The sequence below is a fragment of the Odocoileus virginianus genome, chromosome 17, assembly GCF_023699985.2.
Source record: "Odocoileus virginianus isolate 20LAN1187 ecotype Illinois chromosome 17, Ovbor_1.2, whole genome shotgun sequence".
Classification (NCBI taxonomy): domain Eukaryota; kingdom Metazoa; phylum Chordata; class Mammalia; order Artiodactyla; family Cervidae; genus Odocoileus; species Odocoileus virginianus.
Genome location: NC_069690.1, coordinates 34,798,266 through 34,823,519, shown reverse-complemented (window position 1 = coordinate 34,823,519; position 25,254 = coordinate 34,798,266). Strand labels below are relative to the sequence as shown.

The following is a 25,254-nucleotide window of genomic DNA, read 5'->3' as shown; positions in this document are numbered from 1 at the left end:
AGGGCTTGTAAATATGTATTTTGTAAAGCAGACCGCCATAGCTATGGGAACTCCAGAGATTGCAAGGAAGTCAAAGGGAAAAAAAAAAAAAAAAACGGAAAGATTGAGCAATGTTATTTTGTCATCAGCAGATTCGAAGAACTCTTTTTTTCCTGCCTGCTCCAAGTGCTATTATTACACATTCCCGTGTTTTGATGTTGGTTTCTATTTTTCATGTGCTGTCTGGATCTGCAGTGGGTGCCTGGGAAAGAGATTGGCTCTCAAAAGGCATCTTCCCGTCAGCCTCTTCCTCACCTGCCCAGGGTCAAGGGAGAGGCAAATCCGGGCCCTGCCAGCTTCCCTGCCAACTGGCTCCACCAGGCTCGGCGGGCTGCATGTACCTAGCCCAGGTACCCTCTGCAAAAGTAGCTTAGCTCTAAGGCTCCATGCCAAAGCCCTTGCCCTTCAGGTGGCCGTGACAGTGAGGACTGGGGTGGCAAATCTGGCCACTTCAGGGCAGTTCTACTTTAGAGAGCTCTCTGTTCTGAGAGAGAAAAGAATTTACCCACCTACTTTTTTACTTTTAGTTTGAAAAGTTTCTTTAAAAATAAGAAAAGTTCAGGGGATTTCTTGGCAGTCCAGTGGTTAGGATATGGTGCTTTCAACTGCTGTGGGCCTGGATTCGATCCCTGCTAGGGGCCAAAAAAGAAAAAGAATCACATAACAAACAGAATTTTTTTTAAAAAAAATTCTTTTGACTGAGGCCAGTCTTCGTTACTTTTTTGTGTGGGCTTTCTCTAGTTGGGGTGAGTGGGGTGGGGCTGAGGGGTGAGAGGGTTACTCTTCATTGCGATGCACGGGCTTCTCACTGGGGTGGTTTCTCTTGTTGGGGGACAGGCTCTAGGCACAGGGGCCTCAGTAGTTGCAGCATGTGGGCCTGGCAGCTGCAGCTCCCGGGCTCTAGAGAGCAGGTTCAGTAGTTGTGGCACTCAGGCTTAGTTGCTCTGAGGCATGTGGAATCTTCCTGGACCAGGAATCAAACCCATGTCCCCTGCATTGGCAGCGGATTCTTATCCACTGCTCCACCAACTGCTGCTGCTGCTGAGTCACTTCAGTTGTGTCCAACTCTTTGCAGCGCCATGGACTGTAGCCCGCCAGGCTCCTCTGTCCATGGGATTCTCCAGGCAAGGGTACTGAAATGGGTGGCCATTTCCTTCTCCATGGGATCTTCCTGACCCAGGGATCAAACCCGCATCTGTCTTGTCTCTTGCATCAGCAGGCGGGTTCTTTACCACTAATGCCACCTGGGAAGCCCCCAGGAAGTCCACAAACAAAATTTATAAGTACTTTCGGAGACTTCCCTGGTGGTCCAGTGGTTCAGCACTGCACTCCCAAAGTAGGGGGTACTGGTTGGGAAAATAAGATCCCTCATCGCAGGAAGTGGCCAAAAGAAAACAAAACAAAACAAAAAAAATCCCACTGTTATTGTGACATTTTTGCTGCAGGTTCTTTCAAATAAAAGAAACAGAACATGAGAATTTGAGCTGAAACCCCTTTCTCTGGCTCCCTAGTCCCACTGCCAACCCTACCCACTCTCAAAAATTTGGAATGCATCCTTTATGGCCCAGAATTTTTTAATTACCATTTTAATTGTCAGATATACATAACATAAAAATCACTATTTTAACCATTTTAAGTGTACTGTTCACTGGCATTATGTACACTCACATTGTTATGCAACCATCACCATTATCCATCTCCAGAAATTTTTCCTCTTCCCAGCTGAAACTCTATCCACTAAACAGTAACTCCCCAGGCCCCCACCCCCAAGTCCCTGGCAACCACCATTCTACTTCCTCTGAATTTGACTACTCTAGGTACATCATATATAATCTGTATTTTAGATGGAATCATATGGTATTTGTCCTTTTGTGACTGGTTTATTTCAAATAGCATAATGTCCTCAAGATTCACCCACGTTGTAAAATATGTCAGAATTTCCTTCCCTTTTAAGTCTAGCCCATAATTTCACATTTTTCCTATAGATTTAAGTATTCATAAAGCAGCATGTACTATTAAAATGTATGTAAGACCATCATGCTGTGTGTGTCATTTGTGTCTTTTTTCCACTTGAGGTGCATTTCACAATGGAGCCACATTGATATATGTGGCTTTGGTTCATTGATTTTAACTTCTGTTTACTATTTCATCATATGAACAAGCCACAACTTATTTATTAGTTCCTCTACTGATGGGCTTTTGAGTTGTTTCTATGACTTTCTGTTGTAAGGAGGGCTGTGATGAACATCCCTGTGCTCATCTGAACCCATCTCTGGAGTGTACACCTCGGAGCAGGAAGCCAAGGTTACAGGTACACTGTCACCTAGACTAGTACTGCTGAGCTATTCTGTAGCCAGTTTATGCTCTTGACACCAGCATTTGTATAAAATGTCCCATCTGACCACATCCTTGCCAACATCTGCTCTTGTTAAACTTTCTATTTTTGCTAATCTGCTGGGTGTGAAGTAGTATCTCATTTGAATTTGCATTCCTTGCCTCTGAGGCAGAGCATCTTATCATGTTCATTGGCCATCTGGGTTTCTTCCAGGCAAATTGCTTACATCCACATTCTTTGCTACCCAGTGCAACTATTGATATAGTTATAGAAAGTCCAGTTAGAAGTGGTTTAAGCAAAAAAGAGAGTTATATTATCTCACATAACAAGGAGTCCTAGGTTTGGTTCATTCAGAGACTCAACTGTGACATCAAAGAAGAGGTTCTTTCCATCCTTCTATAAGATACTTCTCATCATGTTGGTTTGCTTCCTAGACTGGCCCCCTTATGGTCCAAGATGGCTGCCTCTTCTCTGGGTGTCTCATGCAGACAACAATGTCCAGGAGCAAAAGAAATGATCCTTTCTTCTCAGTGTCTTTTTTTCCAGAGTCCCACAGGAGATCTCCCTTCTGGTCTCAGTGGACAGAACTGTATACATGTCCATATCTAAACCAGTCACTGACCAGAGGAACTTTATCAGCATGCTCTACTTAGACCAATCACTGTTCACCTGCTGGGGATGGGGAAAGTCCAGCCTCATCCAAAGCCTAGACCCTTGACTTTTGAATCAGGAGTCTATTAGCTAGGAAGAAGGAAAAGAATGTCATTTGGTGTGGCACTCAAAAAGTTCTGTGTTTGCTTTATTGGTGTGTAGGAGATCAATACCCAGATACTAACCTTTTATCTGCTGTATGTACTACCAATATTTATCATTTAGGCTGTTGCTTGTCTTTTGTTTATAATGTCATTTTCATAGAAGAAAGCTTTTTTTTTTTTTTTTGGTGATGTAGTGAAATTGATCTTTTATAAATTATGTCTCTCATCGAAGAAAACTTTTCCTCCCTGAGATTTCCTACATTTTCTGCTAATTATTTTAAAGTTTTGTCTTTCACTTTCAGATCTTTAATCCATCTGAAATTAATATTTATGGATGAAAAGTCAATTGTTACAACATTTTTTATTGAAATGTGTATTCTCGCTCACTAAGTTGCAAGGCCACTGCCATCATAAATCACATTCCCACATATGCTTGGATCTGTTTCTGGGCACTCTATTCTATTGATCTCTTTGTCTAGCCCAGCAACAATACCACATTGTGTTAATTACTATCGCTTTCAAATAAGTCTTCATTTCAGAATTGTCTAATCTCTTCTTGGTCCTCTTCTCTCCCATATGAATTTTAGAATCAGTTTGCCTAACTCTCTGAAAAACCCTGTTGCAATATTCAGTGGACTTGGATTGAATCAGCAGATTTTTATGGAGAGAACTGTCTTTGTGACATTGAGGTTTCTCATCCCTAAATTTAATGTATCTCTCCATCACTTAATTTATTCCTTTTCTAGCTGGTAGTTTTTACAGTTTTATAGCCTAGTTTTTCTTCATAAATATCTTTTAATATCTTTTCTAAGCTTTTTTTCTGGGTTCTGTACAATTAATTTTGTATATGATTTCTTTCTAAAAAGATATTACAGTTTTTAATAAATTATTGCTTGTGTATAGAAACACTGTTGAATTCTGTATTTTATTTGAATTTGGATGTTAAATTTTGTCCAGCAACCTGGCTGATCTATTTGAATAACTCTGACAACATACCTATGGAATCTCTTGGATTTTCCAAATAAATAATCATACCACCTGCAAAAAAAAAAAAAAAAAAAATCAGAGACTTTGTTTCCTTTCTTTTTCTTTGTCCAAGGTTTAGGGTGAAAATACTAAAGTACAGCAGCAAGAGTCAAAAGTTTCCATGAGGTGTTTTGAAATTCATCCCAACTCTGGGCTGAGTGGCCTGCAGTTTGAACAGACTGCCAAAGTTCAAGAGCTTCAGCACTTCCTTAGTGTCAGAATCTACAATACTTCAGTGATCTGTTGAGCCAGGGCCCCAGACCTCAGTCATGTAATTATCTCTCCAGTTCTCCTCCTGCAGCTTGATGGAGATCCCTTTCACTGGAAGTCGTTGCCAGGCACTTTTGTTACTTCTCAGTGATGACCTCAGCTACCTTCTTCCTGGTTTTGGAGAGACTGGGGCCCATGTTGGCAAGTCCTTGGTAAGACAGTGAAATTTTGTTTATCTCCTAATCCTCCAGAAGAGAAGGCTTCTAAATCTGACCTCTCCCAGCTCTCAGGCTGTGCTAGTGGGCTGACCCTGGGCAGCTATTGCCTTGCACTGTCAGTTATAAATAAATAAAAGCCCCCTTACTTCCTCCAGAGTTTTACAGGTTATAAAGCACTTTCACGTCCATTATCCCATCAGTCCTTATTGCCCCCACTTTCTAGAAAGGGAGTGCCTGTGTAGGACTCAGCTCCAAGTCCAGAGATCGAGCTGTGCAGATTACTGCGCTGCGGGACCTCAGACAGACCCTGTCCTTCTGGATCTCCTCTGTGAGCTAAAATGTTTGGCCAGGGGTGGCCTCTGGCCTTCTCAGACTCAAGATTGATAGCTTTGGGCCGTCAGGAGGCTCAAGGAACCCCTTTGAAGACAAGTTCACCGATAAAAGGCCGAGTGGGGGAGGGGTATTATGGGTACACTTAGGTCCTCAGGCTGGTTCCCCCAAATGTCGTGCGGGTGGGTAAAAATGGAATTGTCCTTTTAAGCCCGAGGAATGATGTAGATGATGGGGGAGGTAGGAAAGAGGGCACTGTGTCCAGTCCCCTGCCTCCTCGCGGGTCCTCCTCCCTGCTTTGGTGTTTTGGGAGAACATCCTCTGGACCCGGAAGGGGAGGACAAGAGGCTGTGTGTCCCCTCTAGCCGCCGCGCTCAGCAAGCGCCTCTGACGTGTATCCCTAGCCCGGGGCGGGGCGCTCTGCTGAGATTCCGACTGGCCACCCAGCTCCAAGCCCAATATTGCGCAGGCGCAGGTCTGGGCTGGAACAGGCGAATGCGCCCTCTCGTGGCAGAATGAGAGATCGCACCCTTTGTTTTGCTGGGGGCAGCGAAGAGGATGCGGGAGAAAAAGATGTGGGTGGAGTCTAGGAGGCGGATGCGACGGTAGGATCACAATGACGATAATCCCTTTCCTTTGTCCCTCATGACATCTAAACCTCCGTTTTAGATGCAGATGAAGAAAATATGGCTCAGAGATCAAGAGACAGGTTCATAGAGACGGAAGTGGAATGAGAGAATTGGGGAGATGATATTCAATTAATCATTTATTCAGCAAACATTGATGGAGAATCGGACAGACAGGGACAAAGGACCAAAGGGATTAAACTGAGACGGGCCAATATAGGGCGGAAAGCTGGGGAAACAGGTGCGGATGGCAAAGCAGCAAGGACAGAAAATCAACTAGTTGAAGTCAGTGCCCCCGCTGCAGGAGTGAAGCAGAGGCATGCGAATCTGGACTGGGCTTTTGTAGACATGGTTGAGAGACTGAGATTCAGAACTGACCTTCCAGTTTCCCAGGATGGATGCTCCAGCTGAATAGGACAAATCACAAGCTCAAGATGGGCTCCTATGATCACCTTTGAAATGGTTTGCCAGAGAAAGTGGAACTTACAACTGATCAGGAATCTCAACCCAACTACAATTTGTGAGACATAACAACATACAGGAAATACATTTTACAGGAAGTATAGTGGTCAGAGAAATATGTTAAAGAACACAGTGGAGTTGCAATCAGCAAAATCCAGACAAAATCCAGGCTACACAACAAATGACCTGGTTACCCCCAAGGAAAGCCAGAGAGAGAGAGAGAGAGAGAGAGAGAGAGAGAGAGAATGGTAGTTGAAGGGGGAACCCATAGATTTAAAGAGATTTCAAAGAAGCTTATCAGTCAGTTGCAATGTATACATCTTATTTGGATCCTGATTCAAACAAATACATCATATAAAGAAAAGACATGTATGAAAAATTGGGAATTTGAACTCTATAGATCTGATATTAAGGAATTAACCTTACATAAAATGTGTGATTAGGTATATTCATTGCAGTTATTTTTTAAAATATATACATTTTATTGAAGTATAGTTGACTTACATTGTTTCAGGTGCTCAGCAAGGTGATTCAGTTATACAATTTATATTATAGTTATATAATTTATATTATTTTTGACATTATTTTCCATCATATGTTATTATAAGATATTGACTATAGTTCCCTGTGCTATACAGTAAATCTTTGTTGCTTGTTGCATATCTATTTTTTAATTAGAAATCTAGCATTCTATTCATACTAAGTCAAACAAGTGGAATCAAAATGTCATAATTTTTTTAGTTAGGCAAAAATTAGTAAGTTTCCTAAAATATATATATCTTACATATATATGTATAAAAAAGCTTTTCTGCTACACTTGTGACGGCCCACACTCTGTCTCTGGAGTGTGCTTCTCTCTGTGTCTGAATAAATCCACTTCTTACCTGTCACTTTGTCTCTCAATGAATTCTTTCTGCGATGAAACATCAAGAACCTGAGCTTCAGTAGGTCCTGAAACCAAGTACCATGGGTTTTGGCTGGGTTTGAGTTCCAGCCACACGGGTTTAAGTCCCAAGCAGGGTTTGGCTGGGTTCTGCCTGCAACGCAGGAGCCACGGGAGACACAGTTTCCATCCCTGGGTCAGGAAGATTCCCCTGGAGAAGGGCAAGGCAACCCACTCCAGTATTCTTGCCTGGAGAATCCCGTGGACAGAGGAGCCTATCCTGGGCTACAGGACAGGGGGTCTCAAAGAGTTGGATGCAACTGAAGCGACTTAGGACTTGGAAGAGCATACATACACGTATTTTCATCCACCCAGCCAGTCTATGCTTTTTAGTTGGTGTGCTTAATCTATTTACATTTAAGGCAATTACCGATATGTATGATCCTATTACCATTTTCTTAATTGTTTTGGGGTTATTTTCTGTAGGTCTTTTCCTACTCTTGTGTTTCCTGCCTAGAGAAGTTCCTTTAGCATTTGTTGTAAAGCTGATTTGATGCTGCTGAATTCTCTTAACTTTTGCTTGTCTGGAAAGCTTTTATTTCTCCATCAAATCTGAAGGAGAGTCTTGCTGGGTAGAGTATTCTTGGTTGTAATTTCTTCCCTTTCATCACTTTAAATGTGTCATGCCATTCCCTTCTGGCTTGCAGAGTTTCTGTTGAGAAATCAGCTGATAGCCTGATGGGAGTTCCCTTGTATGTTATTTATCATTTTTCCTTTGTTGCTTTTAATATTTTGTCTTTAATTTTTGTCAGTTTGATTACTATGTATCTCAGTGTGTTCCTCCTCGGGTTTATCCTTCCTGGGACTCTCTGTGCTGCCTGGATTTGGTTGACTATTTCCTTTCCCGTGCTTGGGAAGTTTTCAGCCATTATCTCTCTCTCTTTTTTTTCCAGCTATTATATCTTCAAATATTTTCCCAGGTTCTTTCTTTCTCTCTTCTCTTTCTATGATCCCTATAATGTGAATGCATTTAATGTTGTCCCAGAGGTCTCTTAGGCTGTCTTCATTTCTTTTCATTCTTTTTTCTATATTCTGTTCTGTGGCAGTGATTTCCACCATTCTGCCCTCCAGGTCATTTATTTGTTCTTCTGCTTCAGTTATTCTGCTATTGATTCCTTCTAGTGTATTATTCATCTCTGTTTGCTTGTTCTTTCCTCCTTCTAAGTCTTTGGCAAACATTTCTTGCATCTTGTCAGTCTTTGCTTTCATTCTTTTCCTGAGATCTTGGATCATCTTCTCTATCTTTAGTCTGAACTGTTTTTCTGAAAGGTTGCCTATCTCCACTTCCTTTAGTTGTTTTTCTGGGAATTTATCTTGTCCCTTCATCTAGGTCATAACTTTCTGCTTTTTCATTGTGAATAACTTTCTGTAACATGGTTTGTTTTAGCTGCTGTGAGACTGTGCTTCTTCTTGTTTCTTCTGTCTGCCCTCTGATGGACGAGACTGAGGCTTATGTGAGCTTCCTGATGGGAGGGACTAGCAGTGGGAAAAACTGCTCTGGTGGGCAGGGCCTTGCCCAGTAAAGCTTTAATCCAATTATCTGCTGATGGGTGGGGTTGCCCTCCCTCCCTCAAGTAATTGTTTGGCCTGAGGTGACCTAGTTCTCCAGTCTGTGGGCTCTATGGTAGGGTTAATGGTAAACCCAAGAGGGTTTATGCCAAGAGGGACCGTCCAGTGCCCCCGTCCCTGTGGTGAGCCCCTGCCAAGCCACGCCTCCACAGGAGGCCCTCCAACACTAGCAGGTAGTTCTGGTTCAGTCTCCTGTGGGGTCACTGCTCCTCTTCTCTGGGTCTTGGTGCACGCAAAATTTTGTTTGTGCCCTCCAAGACTGGAGTCTCTGTTTCCCTCAGTCCTCTGAAAGGCCTATAATCAAATCCCACTGGCCCTCAAGGCCAGATCCCTGGGGATTCCCAGTCCCTTTGTCAGATCCCCAGTCTGGGAAACCTGACGTGGGGTTCAGAACCTTCACAGTAGTGCAAGAACTTCTTTGGTATTATTGTTCTCCGATCTATGGGTCACCCACCTGGCGGGTATGGGATTTGGTTTGATCATGATTGTGCCCTTCCTACCATCTTGCTGTGGCTGCTTCTTTGTCTTTGCATGTGAGTTATCTTCTTTTGGGTTCCAGCGTCCTCCTGTCAATGGTTGTTCAACTGCTAGTTGCAATTTTGGTGCTCTTGCAGGAGGAGATGAGCACATGTCCTTCTACTCTGCCATCTTGAACCAGATGCATGGCTATGTTTTTTAAAAGTCATTATCTTTCAAAAATTCCTCTTGAAAAATTGACAGAGGAAATTAATTGGGAAGCGTATACATAAAATGAGATCGGCCATGGGTTGATCGTAGTTGAAGCTCGGTGATAGATATAAGGAGGTTCATTATAGTATTCTGTATATTTTAGTTTTATTTAAAATTTTCCAAAATAGGTTTAAAGATCTTGTGATTGCTCTCACTACCCCTAGGCCTCAAAGGACAGAGGTGCTGAGTATAGCAGCAGATTGCAATCTGGACAGCCCTGAGGTGGGGAGGTCCTCTGTGGGCCGGTGGAGACTTTCAGGGCACTTTCAGCTGGCTCCTGGCCCAGTCCCTGGTTCCCCTGCTTTTGGGAAAGGAGAGAAGGATCAATAAGAAAGGCTGGCCTCAGTGAGCCTGCTGGCACTGGCTTCGGGCAATGCCACCTTAAGACAACTGAGGGTGTTATTGGGTGGCTCTAAAAATAGCAGGAGAAGCTGCAGCCAGGAAGGGAGGGAGTCACATGTTGCCAGTGAGGGGTTGAGGCCCGGGCAACTAGCCAGGTTCTGGCACCTCTGCCTGCTCCCCCAGAGCTCTCCTTCTTCTGCCTCTTTCTTTCCTCTTGCGCTTCATCTTTGAGAAGGCAGAGAGGTACCAAAGTGACTCTGAAACATACCCCGCCCGGTCTGACAGCCTGAGTGGACACTCATTGTGGAATCTGTGGCTGTCCCGGGACAGGTGGGACGGTCACGTGGGAGAGATGGAAGGGACAAGGACTGGGTGACCTGCCCATCGGTCACCTCCGTCTGCGGGCCAGCACCCTCCCCCCAAGGCTAACCCAGGGAAGATCCCAGATGTCCTTGTCTGGGGCATCTGCTCGGGGGTTCGGTGGCACAGGCCCAGGGATGCAAAGATCATAAGATCCCGTTCCACCCACACCGCTGTGTGGTTGGGTTGTGCTCAGCCTGGGGCAGGATGGAGAGCAGAAAGGCTTCAGAGAGGACAGGGGGCCTGTGCTGCGGCTTGAAAAGTGAGTGGAAGTTTGCTGGTAGGATGAGGGCAGAAAGGGAACTCAGGCAGAGGGAACAGCTTACACAGAGGGGTATAGACAGAGTGAGGTGGGGCAGAAGCCTGCAGTACTGTGTGTGTGTGTGGGGGGGGGGTGTTTAGTGAAGAGAGGCGGGGATTCTAGATAACATGGCCAGGTGCGGGCAGGGCCTGAAGGCCATCAGCCACTGGGGAGCTCAGGGCAATGGGAGTCATTAGGGTTTTAAGAGGAGAATCAAGGCAGTTAAGGTTGGTGATCTAGAAAATACACTCTGGGCCCTGGAAGGGGGTGATTGGAGGGATCTTGTCATGTGAAGACCGGGTCTACCCCAGATTTAGCGCCCGCTCTGGGTGGGGATGGGGAGGGCCCTGTTGGCTGAATCCGGGCCCAGCTGCTCTGGGACACCTGCCCGGGCCTCTCCCCGCCTCCCCCCGCTCCTGTCTCTGTCACTCACGGGCAGGGCCAGGCTGGGGCAGCCATGGCAGCAGCGCTAATCTGGATTTCTCTCCTTGTGGGTAAGTTGGGGGTCTTCTTCAGGGTAGAGGCCCAGGTTGAGGGGGTGAGAAGTTCCTCAGGGAAGGGGTCAGTCATTGGGGTGAGGCAGGGGCCAGAAGGACTTTGGGGTATAAATTCTACAGTCCGTGGGGCTCTAGGAAACTGGGGCTGGGAGCTGAGGTGGGAACTCTGAGGGGTGGGGTGTCAGGCTGGGCCTTAACCACACAGGCCTAGAGCGCTGGGGCCCTTTAATGAGCTGGCTGGGCTGGCTTCTTTCTGGGTCCAGGCTAAATTTGGCCCTGGGAAGGTGTGAGGGCTGCTGGGGCAGATCCTTTCCCTGGGCCTCCGGGTTCAGGCTTCCCTTCGCTCAGCTTCTAGTGGACTCTGGTGTGGACTCTATTCCCCCTGCATTTTAGGGGAGGCCCTAGAGTGGCCAGCAGCCTCCTCCAAGGGGTCCTTCCCGCTCCCTCCCTTCTTCCTTTCCTCTCTAGTCTCCCAGATAGTCAGCTTGGAATTCTTTTCCAACTTCCCCTACACACACACACACCACACACCCCTCTCAGTCAGACATTAATCCTTGCCCATTGTGACACTCACTGGGGGCCTAAAATGAGGAGTGAGGAGCTTCCATGAATCCAAACCAAACTAAGGTCTGGGTCTCATCACTGATGACAGTGTATGGCACAGTCAGGGCCCCACCCACCCTTCCTGGGAGCCAGCAAAGCTGTCCCTTTCCTCTCACACATTTCTCTGGTCTCTCAGGGCCACCAAGGACTGAGTGGAAAGGGGACCTGATTCCCCGGCTGGGACTGAGGCTGGGCCATTGTGTTTGGGGTCGTGGCTCCCCACAGGTCTCCTGGAAGGGTTGGGGGGCACCGAGGCCCAGCAGACCACCCTGCATCCACTTGTGGGCCGCGCCTTTGTACACACCCTGGACCACGAAAGCTTCCCGCACCTTCCTGAGCACGTCTTCCGTGAGAGGGGCCTGAGGGGCACTGGGGTGGGCTGGGGGGTGCCTGGCCCAGGGCTGGGGAAGGCTGCTGTCATGTCTCCAATCCCCTCTCCTCCCTTCCACTAGCTGTCCCAGCCCCTGTCCCGATTACCTACCACGCCCACCTCCAGGGACACCCAGACCTGCCTCGGTGGCTCCGCTATACCCAGCGCAACCCCTACCAGCCTGGCTTCCTCTATGGCACCGCCACCCCAGAAGATCGTGGACGCCAGGTCATTGAGGTACCAGCAGGGGCCCCAGTTGGCTGTGTCGCATGCAGCAGGGGCCCGGGGTTCACTCATTTACGTGAATCACGTGCCTCTGATTTGGTGCGCTCGCTCAGTGTTCTCTCACCGGCCCAGCTGCCCCACGTTTCTCTCCTAACCAACCTCTCAGCCCCCCTTCCCCATCCTCCAGGTCACAGCCTACAATCGGGACAGCTTCGACACCACCCAGCAGATGCTGGTGCTGTTGATTGGGGACCCAGAAGGTACCACCAGCCCTGTCCCATCCCTACCCCACCATGCCAGTCTTGGGGGAATCTCCTTTGGAAGGGGTTGTAGAAGCAACTAGTGGGGGGCAGGGCACCCTGAAAACACTGGAACTGTGTTCTCGGCTGCTCTGCTGACAGGCAAGTAGTTGAGGCTGTGGGTGCCGGGGAAGGGTGTTTGAGGCCTGTGATGTATGAGTATTAGGCAGAAGGAAGGGACTTGAGGGGTTATGGGGAGGAGCTTAGATGGGGGGAGGCTTGGGAAGGATCCGTGCTGGGCTGGGGGTTGGGTACAATCTGAGGTGCCCACCTGGCCTTCCCAGGCCCCCTGCTGCCCTACCAGGCTGAGTTCCTGGTGCGCAGCCATGATGTGGAGGAAGTGCTGCCCTCGACACCTGCCAGCCATTTCCTCGCAGCACTGGGGGGGCTCTGGGAGCCAGGGGAACTCCAGCTGCTCAACATCACCTCTGCCTTGGACCGTGGGGGCCGAGTCCCCCTTCCTATTGAGGGCCGCAAGGAAGGGTAGGTATGCAGCCCAGGAGGGCTTCCTGGAGGAGGGAGCAGCTTGCCTTTTGTCTAGGTGGTGGGGTTAGAACATGGGTTTCCCTAACTTCCTAGTGAGGCTTTATCCATTGTATTGCATGCTCATCATGCCTGTCTTTACCTCCCAGCATCATGTCACTGTCCAGTTCTTCTGGTCATTCCATCTTCCTCTTGCCTTTCCAGGGCCCAAACCCTAGTTACCCTGAACTTTGCACTTCCTGGTACCCATAGGACACGAAAGATTTATCCATTTAAGGACATTGCTGAGAGGACAAGGTCCCCAGAAGACTGGGGTGCTCTGTATACTCTCACCATAATCCCAGATCTCAGGATGGCCATAACCCCCAAATCTCCAGTGCTCAGTGACACGTCCCTCAATTATCTAATAGTGGTTTCTATCTGGGCCCAGGGTATACATCAAGGTGGGCTCTGCTTCACCCTTCTCCACCTGCCTGAAGATGGTGGCATCCCCCGACAGCCACGCGCGCTGTGCCCAGGGCCAGCCTCCGCTACTGTCCTGCTATGACACCTTGGCACCTCACTTCCGGGTTGACTGGTGCAATGTGTCCTTGGTGAGGAGGGCTCTGGGATTGGGGGGTGGGACATGGCCCCCATCACGGTCTCCTCCATCCTCACCTTCCCATCCCATCTCTGTTACTTCAATTATCTCTACTGTTTCCCAGTCTCTGTCTGTCTGTCTGTCTGTCTGTCTGTCTCTCTCATACACACACACACACACACACACACACACACAGCCTGATGTTCTGATGTTCTACCTTCTCCCACAAGAGGGCAATAGAGTCCATAATCCAGACAAAAGGATCGCCAGCTCCTGGAACCCCAGCTCTGCCCAACTCAACAGCTCCAACAGTCACTCCCATAGAGTGGTGCCAAGCTTCTTTCTCCACCTAGGGTTTCTGTGTGACAGCTGTTTATTTACTTTCCTCTAAGGTGTCACTTAGCAAATTATCTTGAAACATGGACTAGATAGCTCACCCCTATGTTATAAACCAAAGATGCTCACTTTCTGCTCTTTGGGATACGGAGCTGAGGTGTCTAGGGTCACTAGAGATCCTGTTCCCAGGGCTAGGAACCCTTCCTGTGACTTGACCAATAGCACAGCCAGAAACTGGTAATCAATATTCTTGAGCACTTGCTATGGGTAAGGCATTATGCAATCCATGTGTTTTATCCTCGCAACCACCCAGGAGACAGGTACCACTATTAGCATCCTACTTTTACAGATGAGGAAATCGAGGCACCTAGAGGCAAATCATCGCAGCACAGAAGTTTTCTGAAACAGGATTCAACCCTGAGGACTGTACTCTGCCCGTTGTATGGTCCTGCCTCTCCTAGAATTTTTTCCTGGTTTCTAGACCGGTGCTTGTCCTGTTCAGTTACATGAGCTGGGAGAGGCGAGGCAGGAGGAGTCCCCGCCGCTTCCTCGAGTAGAACTCCTGCTCTGTGCCCTGGGGGTCTCTGTGTCTAGCCATCCACTCCTGGATCAACCCTCGGCTTCCTGAGCAGGTGGACAAGTCAGTGCCAGAGCCTGCAGACGAGGTACCGGCCCCAGGGGATGGGATCCTGGAGCACGACCCATTCTTCTGCCCACCCACTGAGGCCACAGCCCGAGACTTCCTGACCGACGCCCTCGTCACCCTCCTGGTGCCCCTTCTGGTGGCCCTGCTGCTGACCCTGCTGCTGGCCTACGTCATGTGCTGCCGGCGGGAGGGACGGTGAGTGTGGGGGCAGAGGGCAGGGAGGGCACCGAGGCTGGTGCTCACATTGTAGGCTGCTTGTGGTACATGTGCTGCCTGGGGACCCAGATCCCTCCGAGAGTGGAATCCTCAGCCAGGAAAACAGCAGGGGCCCCTTGCATGGCTGCACCTGGACGATTGTGGATAATAGCTAATCCTCACCCTTGTTTTTCCACAGGCTGAAGAGAGACCAGGCCACCTCTGAGTGAGTAGGGGAAGTCTGGGGGCTGGGTGGGAGCCCCCCTCTGGACTATTAAGCTGGACCCTCCAACCTCCATGGGCAGCAGACAAATCCCAGATAATGGGGCCACACTTGGTCTATGCGCTCCAATCCTGGGCTGGCTGGGGGCTGGGTCCCACCTATTCTGGCTTGGCTTTCTCATTTTCTGGTCTCCATGGAAGAGTCTAATGTGGGACAGGAGAGGGGATCTAGCCAGGCTTTAGGGATCTGCTGCCACCTTCGGGCAAAGGGTTTGAGAAGCAACTTACAAGGCTTCCAGTGTGTGCACCAGCACGCACACACACGCATGCGCACACACACACACACACACACACACACACTTCACTGTGAGTCAGACACTTAGGTTGCAGGCTCTGTTCTGCAGCATAATTACTGTGACCCTTTCTGCATTCAGTTTCTTCACCTCCAAGATAATGCGATTGGACTAGCTAATACCTGGATGCTTTCTTCTCCAGCCCTTCCCAAACCCCAGGGTTTCCCCCACCCCTGGCCTTACCTTTCCTGTGTACCCCCAGACCTCTTCCTCTCCCACTCCCTTGAACCCCAAAGATTCCAGGAGTCAGGTGTGAAATAAGTTAGGCTCCTTTTATTCTCACTGCACTGAGCCTGTGGCGGGCCTGGCACCCCTGCCTGCTTGCCCAACCTTCCTGGTTAACTGCGGCGGCATTTGGTCGCCCTGCGAACCCCCCTGATGGGTTGCTTGTGCCCCTGTTTGGAGCCCATGAGCAACTGGCGCTGCCCAGGCTGGCGCTGCCCAGACCGGCGCTGCCGAGACTGCTGCCGCCGCTGCCGCCGTCTCTTGGCCTTGAGCTTAATCTTGGAGGCATGATTCTTGCCCATGAGGAAGGAGCCTGCGGCCCCCTTGCCTGTCACCCGCTTGAGCATGCCCTTGTCCACCAGCCCCTTGAGCACTCGCTTGAAGCGCCAGGCGTTGCGGGTCATGTTGTAGCCCCTGGTGGCAACAGCCTTCTTCAGGGCGGCCAGGGACACGCGTTTGCCTGCCCCCTTGCCTGCCACGAACCCCAGGATCACCTTGGATATGTTGGGCTTCCGGTGGGGGTTGGGGCTGGTGCTGCGCGGAGTCTCGCTCTTGCTCGGGAGTCCAGATGAGCTGGCCTGCAGGCCTGCACCCAGGGCAGTGTTGGAGGCCAAGGGCCCAGATGGGGGCGGCAGCGAAGTGTCTTTCTGCATCTCTTCCTGGGGTGGGTGAAGGGAGCTGGGTTCAAGGACCTCCAGGATGGCGGCTGGAAATCTCTTCTGGGTTGCTTCTCGGTGGGGGAGGTGCGCCCCAGTTCCTGGTTCCCTCAGAGGCTTCCTGTAGGGCTCTGGCCCGAGCCTTGCCCTGGGTGGCCAGAGGAGGACCAAGGATGATCACCTATGCTGGCCTTGGCAGTCTTGTGCCTGAGGTGCAGGGGGTGGTAAGGTTATCTCTGTAGTGACCTCAGGGGGACATTGTGAGGCCACCAGAATCCTGTGAGGGTCACAGTGGACCCATTGTTCCCCCTGGGTGGGGCAGATGGGAGATACCAGAGTGTGAGCATCTGACATGCCAGGTAGCCTGGAAAGAAGGGCTGTGGCTGAGTGAGTCAGGCGGATGGACCCATGTGGGTCCATGTGTATACGCTCACCAGCTGATTTTAGGGTGCCCAAGACCCCAGTTTTAAACCCACCATTTTGACCCCGCCATCTCAATTCATTAGGTTGAAGAACACCAAACTTTAGAATCAGTATTCACCTACATTTCTGAATTTTTATGGGGAATAAATTTCCCAGTGTGAACAGAAATGTAATTCTTTGATCTATCTAACTCAATTTAATTCCTTGATCAACTTTTTTTTAACAAAGTAATACAACGGATTTCCTTCTTTTCTGTTTTCATGTTCATTTGGTAGAATTTTTTCCCTATTGGGATCAGTGATTTTCTATGTAAGTTTTGGATTTTTCTTATTTTTTTTTTTGGCCTGTGCCAAGTTTGACCAATTCTATCTTCTGCCATTGAGAATATTCTCTTCTGACCAGTTACTTTTCACCATGTCCAGCTTTCCTGTGTCAGTTTTCTAGCTCTGCTGGTGTCAGGCTTCCTCCATCAATTTTGAGTCAATAACCAATTTTACCATGTGTGTGTGATATTAGCCCTTGCTGGTGTGGATTTTGTGTTGATTTATTTTTACAGAATCCAATTTTCTTTATTCATTTTTCTTTTTGCTTCTTCGAGGAAATTGAAATTATCCAAAAGAGTGAATCTGCTATCTGTTTTTTACCTGCATCAGATTTTATTGGTCAGAACATCCTCCAGCCCAATGACCCTCTCCTGCGAGCTGTGTGCCAGAGGCAGGGCTCAAAGGGCTGTGTGTGTGTGTGTATGTGAATGCCTGCCTGTTCATTTTTTCTGCCCAAGTGCTGATGTGGAAAGATTGTGGGGGAGGGCACTGTGGCTCTGACTTCTGCTCCTGCTCTGGAAAACATGTCCCTGGACCATTTTTCCACCTGTGTGTGTTGCCAGAGTAATGAGACCCAGATGTGGGGTTAGGGGTGGGGAGGGGGCCCATCGGCCAAGGCCTCCCCCACCCGAGGTCATTACCTGCCTGGCTGCCTCCACTTCCATACTCTTCTTGCTCCCTTCCTGTCTCAGCCTCCCTTCGCCTGGGAATGGAAAATTGTGTTTTGGACAACTCTGCTTGCCAAATTCCAGACTCAATAGCTCATTTTGACCCTCCTCTCGCCTTAAGAGGGTGGCTCCACCTCCTTCCGCTGGCCAGAAAGTGCTTGGTTCTATTCTTTCTGGGGAGGAGGGTGGCCCATTCAGCAGGAAGCTAGAATATCTTTCCTTTAGTCTTATCTCTCAGACTCCAGCCAGAGTCTGTGTCCACTACTTGAGATGAAGATATAGATGGGAATCATTTCCCCCTCCTGGATTTGATCAGTAATCCAGTGGTAAGAAGGATGGCTTCCACCCTGCCTGGGGCCACCGCCCCTTTAAGAAAACCAGGTCTTATTGTCTGTCTGACCTGGCAACCAGGGAGCCTGTGAAAAGCCCACGAGTATGGGTGGGTTCATGCCAAAGGGCTTGGAAATGTCCTACTACTGAAGGCCAAGTTCATCAGTGGACCTACTATAATAATACCAGTGATAATAATAGCAACAGAAGACTCCCTATAATAATAGCTATCTTTGGCTGCATACTGACCAGTAGATGTAAATGTTTTTCTTGCATTAATTCATTTAATTCATACAACAGCTTTATTACAGTTGAGGAAATGGTGGCAGAGAAGTCAAATAACTCACACAGGGTAGCACAACCAGTAAGCAGAGGAACTCACATTCAGGCCCAAAGCAAGTCCTCATGCTTAACCACTGTGCCACCCTATTTCTCAAAATGAATTAAAGATGCTTCTGGACAGCAGAAAACAAGCCCATGAGAATGTCAGATGAGGAGGCTCAGCCTTCCTAGAGGAAACTGGATCTAGAGCTCAGGAGGGACTTGCTAATGGGTGTGGCGGTCAGTTCAGTCAGCCCCTCCTAGGGTTTCTGGCCCGGTGAGGGTGGAGCCTGGTTCCAGCCTCAAGGAGACAGGTCTGAAACACAGACAGGAAGTAAGACTTAGCGTCTGAGCTAAGCAATGCTGGGGGCAGTGTGGGGCAGGGTGGAAGAGGGTCAGGTTTGAGGATCCAAAACAGAAGCAGTCAAAGTCCGCCAGGAAAAGAGCTTGGGCAAAAGCTAGGAAAAGGTGGAGGAGGTAGGTTTGCCAGACTAAAATGAGGATGATGGGGAAGGGAGAGAGTATCAGAAATGGAAACTGATTGCTGGAAGGGATCCAGGGGATCACCAGAATATAAAAACCATACAGAGCCTAGCAAACAGTGGCCTCTGAAAATACATGCCACTGTGGGTATCTATTAATGACTTAGTATCTCAGGCACTCACCATGTGCCAGGCACTTTTCTAAACACCCAACCTGTATTTTCTCATTTAAACTCCATAGCAATCTTAGGAAGTAGGTTCTTTCATTATCCTCATTTTACAGTTGAGGAAACTGAAGCATAGACTGGTTAAGCAACTTGCAAAGGATACGCAGGTTTGAACCCAGGATGTCTGCACTCAGAGCCTATGCCTCATTCCCTGGATACTGAGCTAGCACTGAAGAACTTCCTGTTTGTCCTCCTCCACCTATCCTGTATGTGTCTCCCTCCTGTGCCCCTAGCATCCAGATGGTCCACCATTGCACCATCCGTGGGAACACAGAGGAGCTGCGACAGATGGCATCTAGCCGAGAGGTGCCCAGGCCACTCTCTACCCTGCCTATGTTCAATGTGCGCACAGGCGAGCGGCTGCCCCCGCAAGTGGACAGCGCTCAGGTGCCCCTCATATTGGACCAGCACTGAGGGCCGGCCCAGGTGGGTCCAGCTGGGCAGGGCCAGCCTCTTTCTGGGAATAATGTGGTTTCCATCTCAAGGCTGTCACAGGGGGTTGGGGAATGGGAAGGGGCACACAGACCTGTCTGCCCCCCAGGGTAGCGGTGGGAAGGTGTTCAGCAGTGCCAGGGGTGTGGCCCCAGTGCCAAGCACTCACAGTCTGAGGGTCAGGGTGGGGAAAGTGGGAGAATTGGGGCCTGGTTCTCATGAACTCCCACTCTCTCTTCTCTTTGCTGCTCCCGTTCCAGCCCTGGCCTTGTCCTCCCTTCTCTCCCCACTCACAGAGCAGCCATGACCATGACCACATCCTTCCTCCTGACTCCAGTTCTTGGCCCTCTGGAACCCAAGCTTGGAGGGTGGCGTGGGGTGAGGGTGTCTGGGATCAGGACCCCCAGAATAAATACCTGCCGCTCTGCTCATCGATTGCTGTGCTTCCGTCTCAGAAGCCTCCTTCCCAGCCCTCACTGCTTCTGCTTCCCTTTCTGCCTTGTGGACGCCCTCAGAGGTAGCCTGAGTCTCGGGACTCTTGGCATTTTTACATTTCTTAAATTCTCTGTAAGTAAGAGGGAAGCACCTGCATATGCAGCCTTGATATTGATCCTCACCTGAACCCAATAGTGAGGGACAATTGGATCATTATCCCCATTTAACTGACAGAGAGAGAGAGACTGACTTACCCAAGGTCACAGAGCAGGCAAGTGGTGGAGCTTGGATTCAGATCTGTTGTGTCCACCTCTACCCTGCCTTTTGGAGGGCTGAGAGGTTCTGGAAGCAGGAGATCTGGGCTCTTACCCATTTAGATCCCCTGGAGGGAGGCCCCTTTTTAAGTCATAACCTAGATATGGAGAGGGGGTTAGGGTGCAGGACTCTTAATGCCCTGGATCAGTGACCCCTCTCGGTGGGCTCCTCAGGGACAGGGTCGAGGTCCACAGGACACTTCACAGCCTGGAGCCCTTGAGCTAGATGTCACCAGCTTAGCTTGGTCCCCATGTGAGCCCGGGAGAGCACGGCTGACCAGGAAGCAGCCGCAGCTTGTTCTTCCCAGGTGGCTGTAAGCAAAGCAGGCCAGGTCCTCTCCTGCCCTGCCACCAGAGCCACACCCAGTCGCACATCTGATGCCCCCTTGGGAGAGCAGGCCAGAGATGGCCTCAGAGGGGACCCAGTTAAAGAGGGGGAGGGAGGAGCAGGGTCTTTTGGCTCAGGGCCCTGGCCAAGGGGGCAACTCTGAGACAATCCAGACAAGGGGAATCTCTGCCACTCTGAGGCCTCTACACCCCTTTCTGAGCTCCTCACACTAGGCCTGGGCCCCATCCACTATCCTGGACCTGATGCTCAATCACCCCTTCTCTGTGTGTGTGTATGTGGGTGTTTATGTATGCACGTGTGTGTTATATGTGTGTTATGTGTGTATCGTATGTATGCATGTGTTGTGTGTATGATTGTGTGTATATGTATGTATTATGTTATGTGTGTTGTGTGTTGCATGTATGTGTATGTATGTTTGTGTGTGTTATGTGTGTATTGTGTGTGTTATATGTGTATTGTGTGTGTGTGTGTGTGTGTGTGTGTGTGTGTGTGTGTGTAGGGGGCAGGTGGGGGGGACACAAGGGACTTTTCTCTCACCTGGACGCGAGAGCCCAGCCTGCGGCTGAGGGGAAGCGGAACCAGCTGAGGCAGCCCCCAGTCTAATAGTGGTGCCCCAGGGTCACTGAGGAGGCTGTTTCTGAACACTGCATCCCACTTTTCAGGAATCTATAGGCAAAGGGGTCACGGGGGCCCCAAGTTGCTCCTGGACTCCCCTCCCCTTTCTCTCACTTCCCAGAATCCCCACCTTGAAAAAATATCCTGAATTCATTCACCTCTCACAGCTTCCACGATGACTTTCCCAGACCAGCTCCAGGATCTGGCTTCTTCCTGGACCCCCACAGCAGCCTCCCTGTAGCCTCCCTGCCTCCTCCCTGCCCCTTCTGTCTTACCTCCAGTACCAGTCAGGCCAGTTCTTTAAAAGGGAACATCAAGGAGTCTCGCCCCTCTGCTGTCCACTCTCCATTGCCTTCCCGTGACAGCAAGGGGAAAACCCAAAGTCTTGGCCAGGCTTAGAGACCCCATGTATGCTTCTGACCTCATCATCCTAGCTCCCCGTGCTTGCCTGCTCCAGCCACACTGCCTCCTAACACACCCGTTTCAGTGCCCTAGCCCCTGCTCTTCCCTCTATTGGGACCCCCAGTCTCCTATGTCCACAAAACTTCCCCTTAGTGCAGTCATTCTGGCCTCTGGGCAAATGGCAGGTCTCTAGAGAGGCCTTTCCCCTGCTCAGAGAGCACTCTCCACCATAGGATGTGCCCTGTATGAGCACCTTGTTGGGGTGGGCTTTGGCCCTGGGCTAAGCTCCAGGAGGGCAAGATTCTGTGCTCCCCCAGGGACAGGGCCTGCACACAGCAGGCGCCCAGGAAAGTCGTGTAAAAGGATGTGTGAAGGGAAGCCATGAGGTCCAGGCTGCTCAGAGTTCTTGAGCAGGTTGCTCCTCCTCTCTGGGCAAAGAAGGTGAAGTGAGCAAGGCCACTGCTAGAACTTTTACCATTATCTTGTGGTTGCCCCACTTCCCTGCTGGCCACCCCACACCCATTGGTTAGTTAATCCCAGAAGCATCCATGGAGGCAGCAAGAGGCACCAAGCCTCTTGAATATATGTGCTCAATAAACTCAAGGGCTCTTTAGGTAACAACCCCCAATCACATGGACTCTGACTTTTTCATTCGCAATTTCCTCCTTTCCCTGGGGCCCCTCATGTGGCTGAAACCCGGAGCTGCACAGAATCTGCTCAGATTGGAGGCTCTGCACAGTCAGCCTGCGGTCTGGGATGTCCGCCCCCCACCCCTGTGAGGAGGAGGCTGCCCTCTCACCCTGGACCCATGCGCTTTTCCTGTTCCGCCCGGATGGGAGAGTCTGAGACCAGCCCCATACTTCCCTCTGCCTTGGGATCTTGGCAGTGCCTCCCTCCCAGCTCAGCTACCAGGAACACACGGGATCCTGGCTGCTGGCCGAGGAGGAAGTGGCCCAGACACGACTAGGGGGATAGCGTGACTGCGGAGGACAGCGAGCTGTGCCTGGACGCAGACGCACGCGAGCCCCACTGCCCTGGCACTCAGCACCCCTTTGCATATGCTCGGAGAGGCAAGATTCCACCTGGCAGTCACACCTCAGCCCCTCACCACCAAGGACAAATAGCTGCTCCTTCCTGAGATTCTATCTCACTCCCTCCCTTATCTCCTCTAGCTCCATACTGCCCACAGGACCCCGTGTCTCCACCTTCACCCCAAACACAGCTCTCACATATGACCTGACTCTAGACGGTTCCTCACCACCTCTCAAACTGATTAGAGGACCCTCTGCCAGCCAGGACCCAGGAACCCCTAAGCTGGCCTCAGTCCCTGCATGCACACTTCGTCCTTATTCTGGAGACATGTTCATATCTACACATGCACGCTCACACCTACACCCATTTTATAGCGACTCCCTTGGTGTATCTGCTGGGATTTGGAGCCAGAGTGAGCAGGGTTCCCATCACGGCTCAGTTTACTCACAGACATTAATTATAACTGTCCTGGGGGCTTTTGTGAGAGTTTGGGAGAACTAGGCAAGTGCCTGGCATCTGGCAGCTCCCAAGAATGAAAACTTTATTACATACAATTACTCCCATGATCACCCCAGAACCAGGGGTCTATGAGGTCTCCTTGTCCCCTAAGATCCGAAATGGCTCAATTTCCATTCTACGAAGAGTTCAAACCGTGAATTGGGGAGGAGCCTGAAACTCGCCTGCTCCTAGGCTCTGGCCTGCTGTCTGGTCCAATCCTGCGCTGTCTGCTCAGGCAGCTGCTGGCCACCTGTGGCCACCGAACACTTGAAATGTGGCTTCCAAATGGAGATGTGCTGCAGATGGACTCATGAAATGATAATATTTGGGAATATTCTGGGTTAAATAAAATATCTTATTAAAATTGACATTCCCTGTTTCTTTTTATATGTTTAACACGGCTGCTAGAAAATGAAAAATTACACGTGTGGCTCACTTTTTACTTGTATTGGGCAGTGCTGCTTTCACGGTCCTACCTGTATCTCAAGTCCAGATTGACCCAAACCCAAACCGGAACTCAGCCGCCTTCCAGAACACCTGCTCCCTCCAGGCCTCTGCGTGCATCAGTTTTCAGTTTTCAGAAGCCTTGAGGAGAGGGAGCGGTTTGCCTCCCAGCAGTGAAGTCACCTAGCATTGAATATGTGGTGGTGTTCTTGTTCTAAAATGTGCTCTGGTCTCCACCCTAACCCATCTTCCTTTCCTCCACTGCTGTCTTATGCAGAGAAAACCCCAGTCTCTCCATCACCCATGTGCACCGGACTCACCTCCCTCCAGGCTTTGCCATGCACATCCTGCAAAGCACTGGATTCTCCATGAGTGTAAGGGCCTGATCATCCTCTGAGACAAAAGCCTTCCTTCTTCCAGGGTTCTGCCTCCTGGTCCACGGACATCTCTCAGCCCTCACACCTGGAAGGGGATGCAGAGACAGCTGCTCACCCCCACTAAAGCCTCAGCAGCCCTGGACTTCAGGATGGTGGCCTCCCTGCCCCCAGTTTCTCCTCATTCCCCCCACACTCCTCCCTGCTCTATCATCTCCCTTTCATCCTCATCACACAGACAAACTCTCCTATGCCCTCTGTCATGTCTGTGCACACATGCCCCAGGTATGCAGACCCCACCCCCACTGTCCCTCACACACCCACACTGGTGCAGGATCCCTTAGAACATCGAAGCATTTGGTCCTAGGTGAGTGGGTACTTTCTCATTCACCCAGGGATGACTGTGGGAACCCACCTCACTCCCTCTCCTCCTGTGGGTGGTCTTGCTTTCAGAGTCCCATGCTTGCTCCAGCAGCCCCGCGATCAGCTCCACGTGGCCCTGTGGGTGCCTGGCCTGAGGCTCCCATGCTCAGCCGGGAAGCCCTTCAACATCACCCAGCTCTGTCTCAGAGGCACCTGGGGAGCTGAGAGTTAAAGAGCCAGGAAAAAAAGAGGGGAAATCCGCCATGTTTCAGTTATAGAAAGTCCTGCCAGGAGATGGGTTCAAGCCACGAAAAGGTCCAAGGATTCTGAGAGAAAGCAAAAAGTGAAAAATCCAAAGGTAGCCTCCTCTCTTTCTAGAATCTTCGGTCTAGATTTGATTGAAAAATCAGTTGCAGGAACATGACCCATTCCCTCACCGAAAAGCAAAAGCGAGTCCATGGAGCAGCAGGCGGAAAGGGCCGCGGTGCCTCCACGCGTGCGGGCAGCAGGTCTCGGGGAGCAGCTCTGAACAGCTGTATTTAGGCAGCTGTGATGTCAGCAGCGAGGAGGGCTTGAATTTGGAATGTAGTACAATGGCCCCTTTGTCCCCCTCCCCGCCCGTCCGGCGCGCACACTGGAACCTCAGTCTGGCTCCAACGCACGTGACACAGGCAGGACTGCACAGCGGGGCTCTGTCACCACCACAGCCCTGACCAGCGCGGGTGTCAGCTCGCACGCCCTCAAGCATGCATGTGCACACTGCAAGCACACACACGTGCCCACGTGTAGATCCGCGCACGTGTAGCGAGAGGCATAGTCCCCCCGCTTTGTAAAGAACTGTGTTGCTCAGCTCAGTAGCCACCAGCCACAGGTAGCTATTAAAGTTAATCACAATAAACGGGAAAGGGAGTACTTCGGCAGCGCGTCCTCAGGTCAGGCGCTCCACAGCCACAGCGGCTAGCGGCTCCGACACTGGTAGACAGAGAACGTGTTTCTCACTGCAGCAAGCCCAGGCCTAGAACCTCTCCCCGCTGGCTGCTCACACGTGGATCTGTATGTGCTCTCCCTCTCACACTTGCTCACTCTTATTGGCAGTGATGCTCACACGCCACACGCTCTCCTAAAAAGGCCGCCTCTCGAGCTCACCTTCTCTTTCTTTAATCTCCCCGGCATCTAGGCCTGGACCTGCGCCCAGCATTGCGGTGCCTGGCCTCCAGCCTGCCTTGGCCAGCTCCCCTTGACCTGGAGAGAATAACAGGGTTAGAACATGACAGCATGACAGTGGCA

At 50.2% G+C, this 25,254-nt stretch overlaps 2 protein-coding genes and 1 long non-coding RNA gene across 9 annotated transcripts; 1 reads left to right on the top strand and 2 right to left on the bottom strand.

Moving 5' to 3' along the window:
• Window positions 1-416: 416 nt before the first annotated feature.
• On the bottom strand, window positions 417-24,477 carry LOC139039099 (uncharacterized). 4 transcript variants are annotated; one of them, XR_011492281.1, is made up of 4 exons: window positions 24,020-24,477; window positions 23,551-23,692; window positions 4,126-4,167; window positions 417-3,115 (listed from the first exon to the last, which is right to left on the bottom strand). It is a non-coding gene; the product is annotated as an uncharacterized lncRNA (long non-coding RNA). The 4 variants fall into 4 exon arrangements; XR_011492280.1 differs by lacking the exons at window positions 417-3,115; window positions 4,126-4,167 and adding an exon at window positions 5,662-9,543; XR_011492279.1 differs by lacking the exons at window positions 417-3,115; window positions 4,126-4,167 and adding an exon at window positions 5,662-9,540.
• On the top strand, window positions 10,360-19,572 carry SGCA (sarcoglycan alpha). Of its 4 annotated transcripts, none has more exons than XM_020914169.2 (10): window positions 10,361-10,739; window positions 11,571-11,693; window positions 11,798-11,952; window positions 12,128-12,200; window positions 12,524-12,722; window positions 13,153-13,315; window positions 14,271-14,479; window positions 14,679-14,705; window positions 18,943-19,135; window positions 19,443-19,572. In XM_020914169.2, the coding sequence occupies exons 1-9, from the start codon at window positions 10,703-10,705 to the stop codon at window positions 19,121-19,123; spliced, it is 1,167 nt and encodes a 388-aa protein (XP_020769828.1). In that variant the 5' UTR covers window positions 10,361-10,702; the 3' UTR covers window positions 19,124-19,135; window positions 19,443-19,572. The 4 variants fall into 4 exon arrangements, with proteins under 4 accessions (XP_020769829.1, XP_020769828.1, XP_020769826.1 ...); XM_020914167.2 differs by having other exon boundaries at window positions 19,402-19,572; XM_020914168.2 differs by having other exon boundaries at window positions 10,362-10,739; window positions 19,438-19,572.
• Window positions 15,308-16,519, bottom strand: LOC110151003 (histone H1.9-like). The gene has a single exon (XM_020914171.2). It carries the CDS (start codon window positions 15,930-15,932, stop codon window positions 15,393-15,395), a length of 540 nt encoding a protein of 179 aa, XP_020769830.2. The 5' UTR covers window positions 15,933-16,519; the 3' UTR covers window positions 15,308-15,392.
• Window positions 24,478-25,254: the final 777 nt, after the last annotated feature.

Excerpts from the sequence above, each read along its gene's own strand:
- SGCA (XM_020914169.2), top strand. The coding sequence starts at position 10,703 with ATGGCAGCAGCGCTAATCTGGATTTCTCTCCTTGTGG. Across the intron at positions 10,740-11,570 it reads CTGGATTTCTCTCCTTGTGG|GTCTCCTGGAAGGGTTGGGG; the intron begins GTAAGTTGGGGG and ends GGCTCCCCACAG. Across the intron at positions 12,723-13,152 it reads ATTGAGGGCCGCAAGGAAGG|GGTATACATCAAGGTGGGCT; the intron begins GTAGGTATGCAG and ends ATCTGGGCCCAG.
- LOC110151003 (XM_020914171.2), bottom strand. The coding sequence starts at position 15,932 with ATGCAGAAAGACACTTCGCTGCCGCCCCCATCTGGGCCCTTGGCCTCC.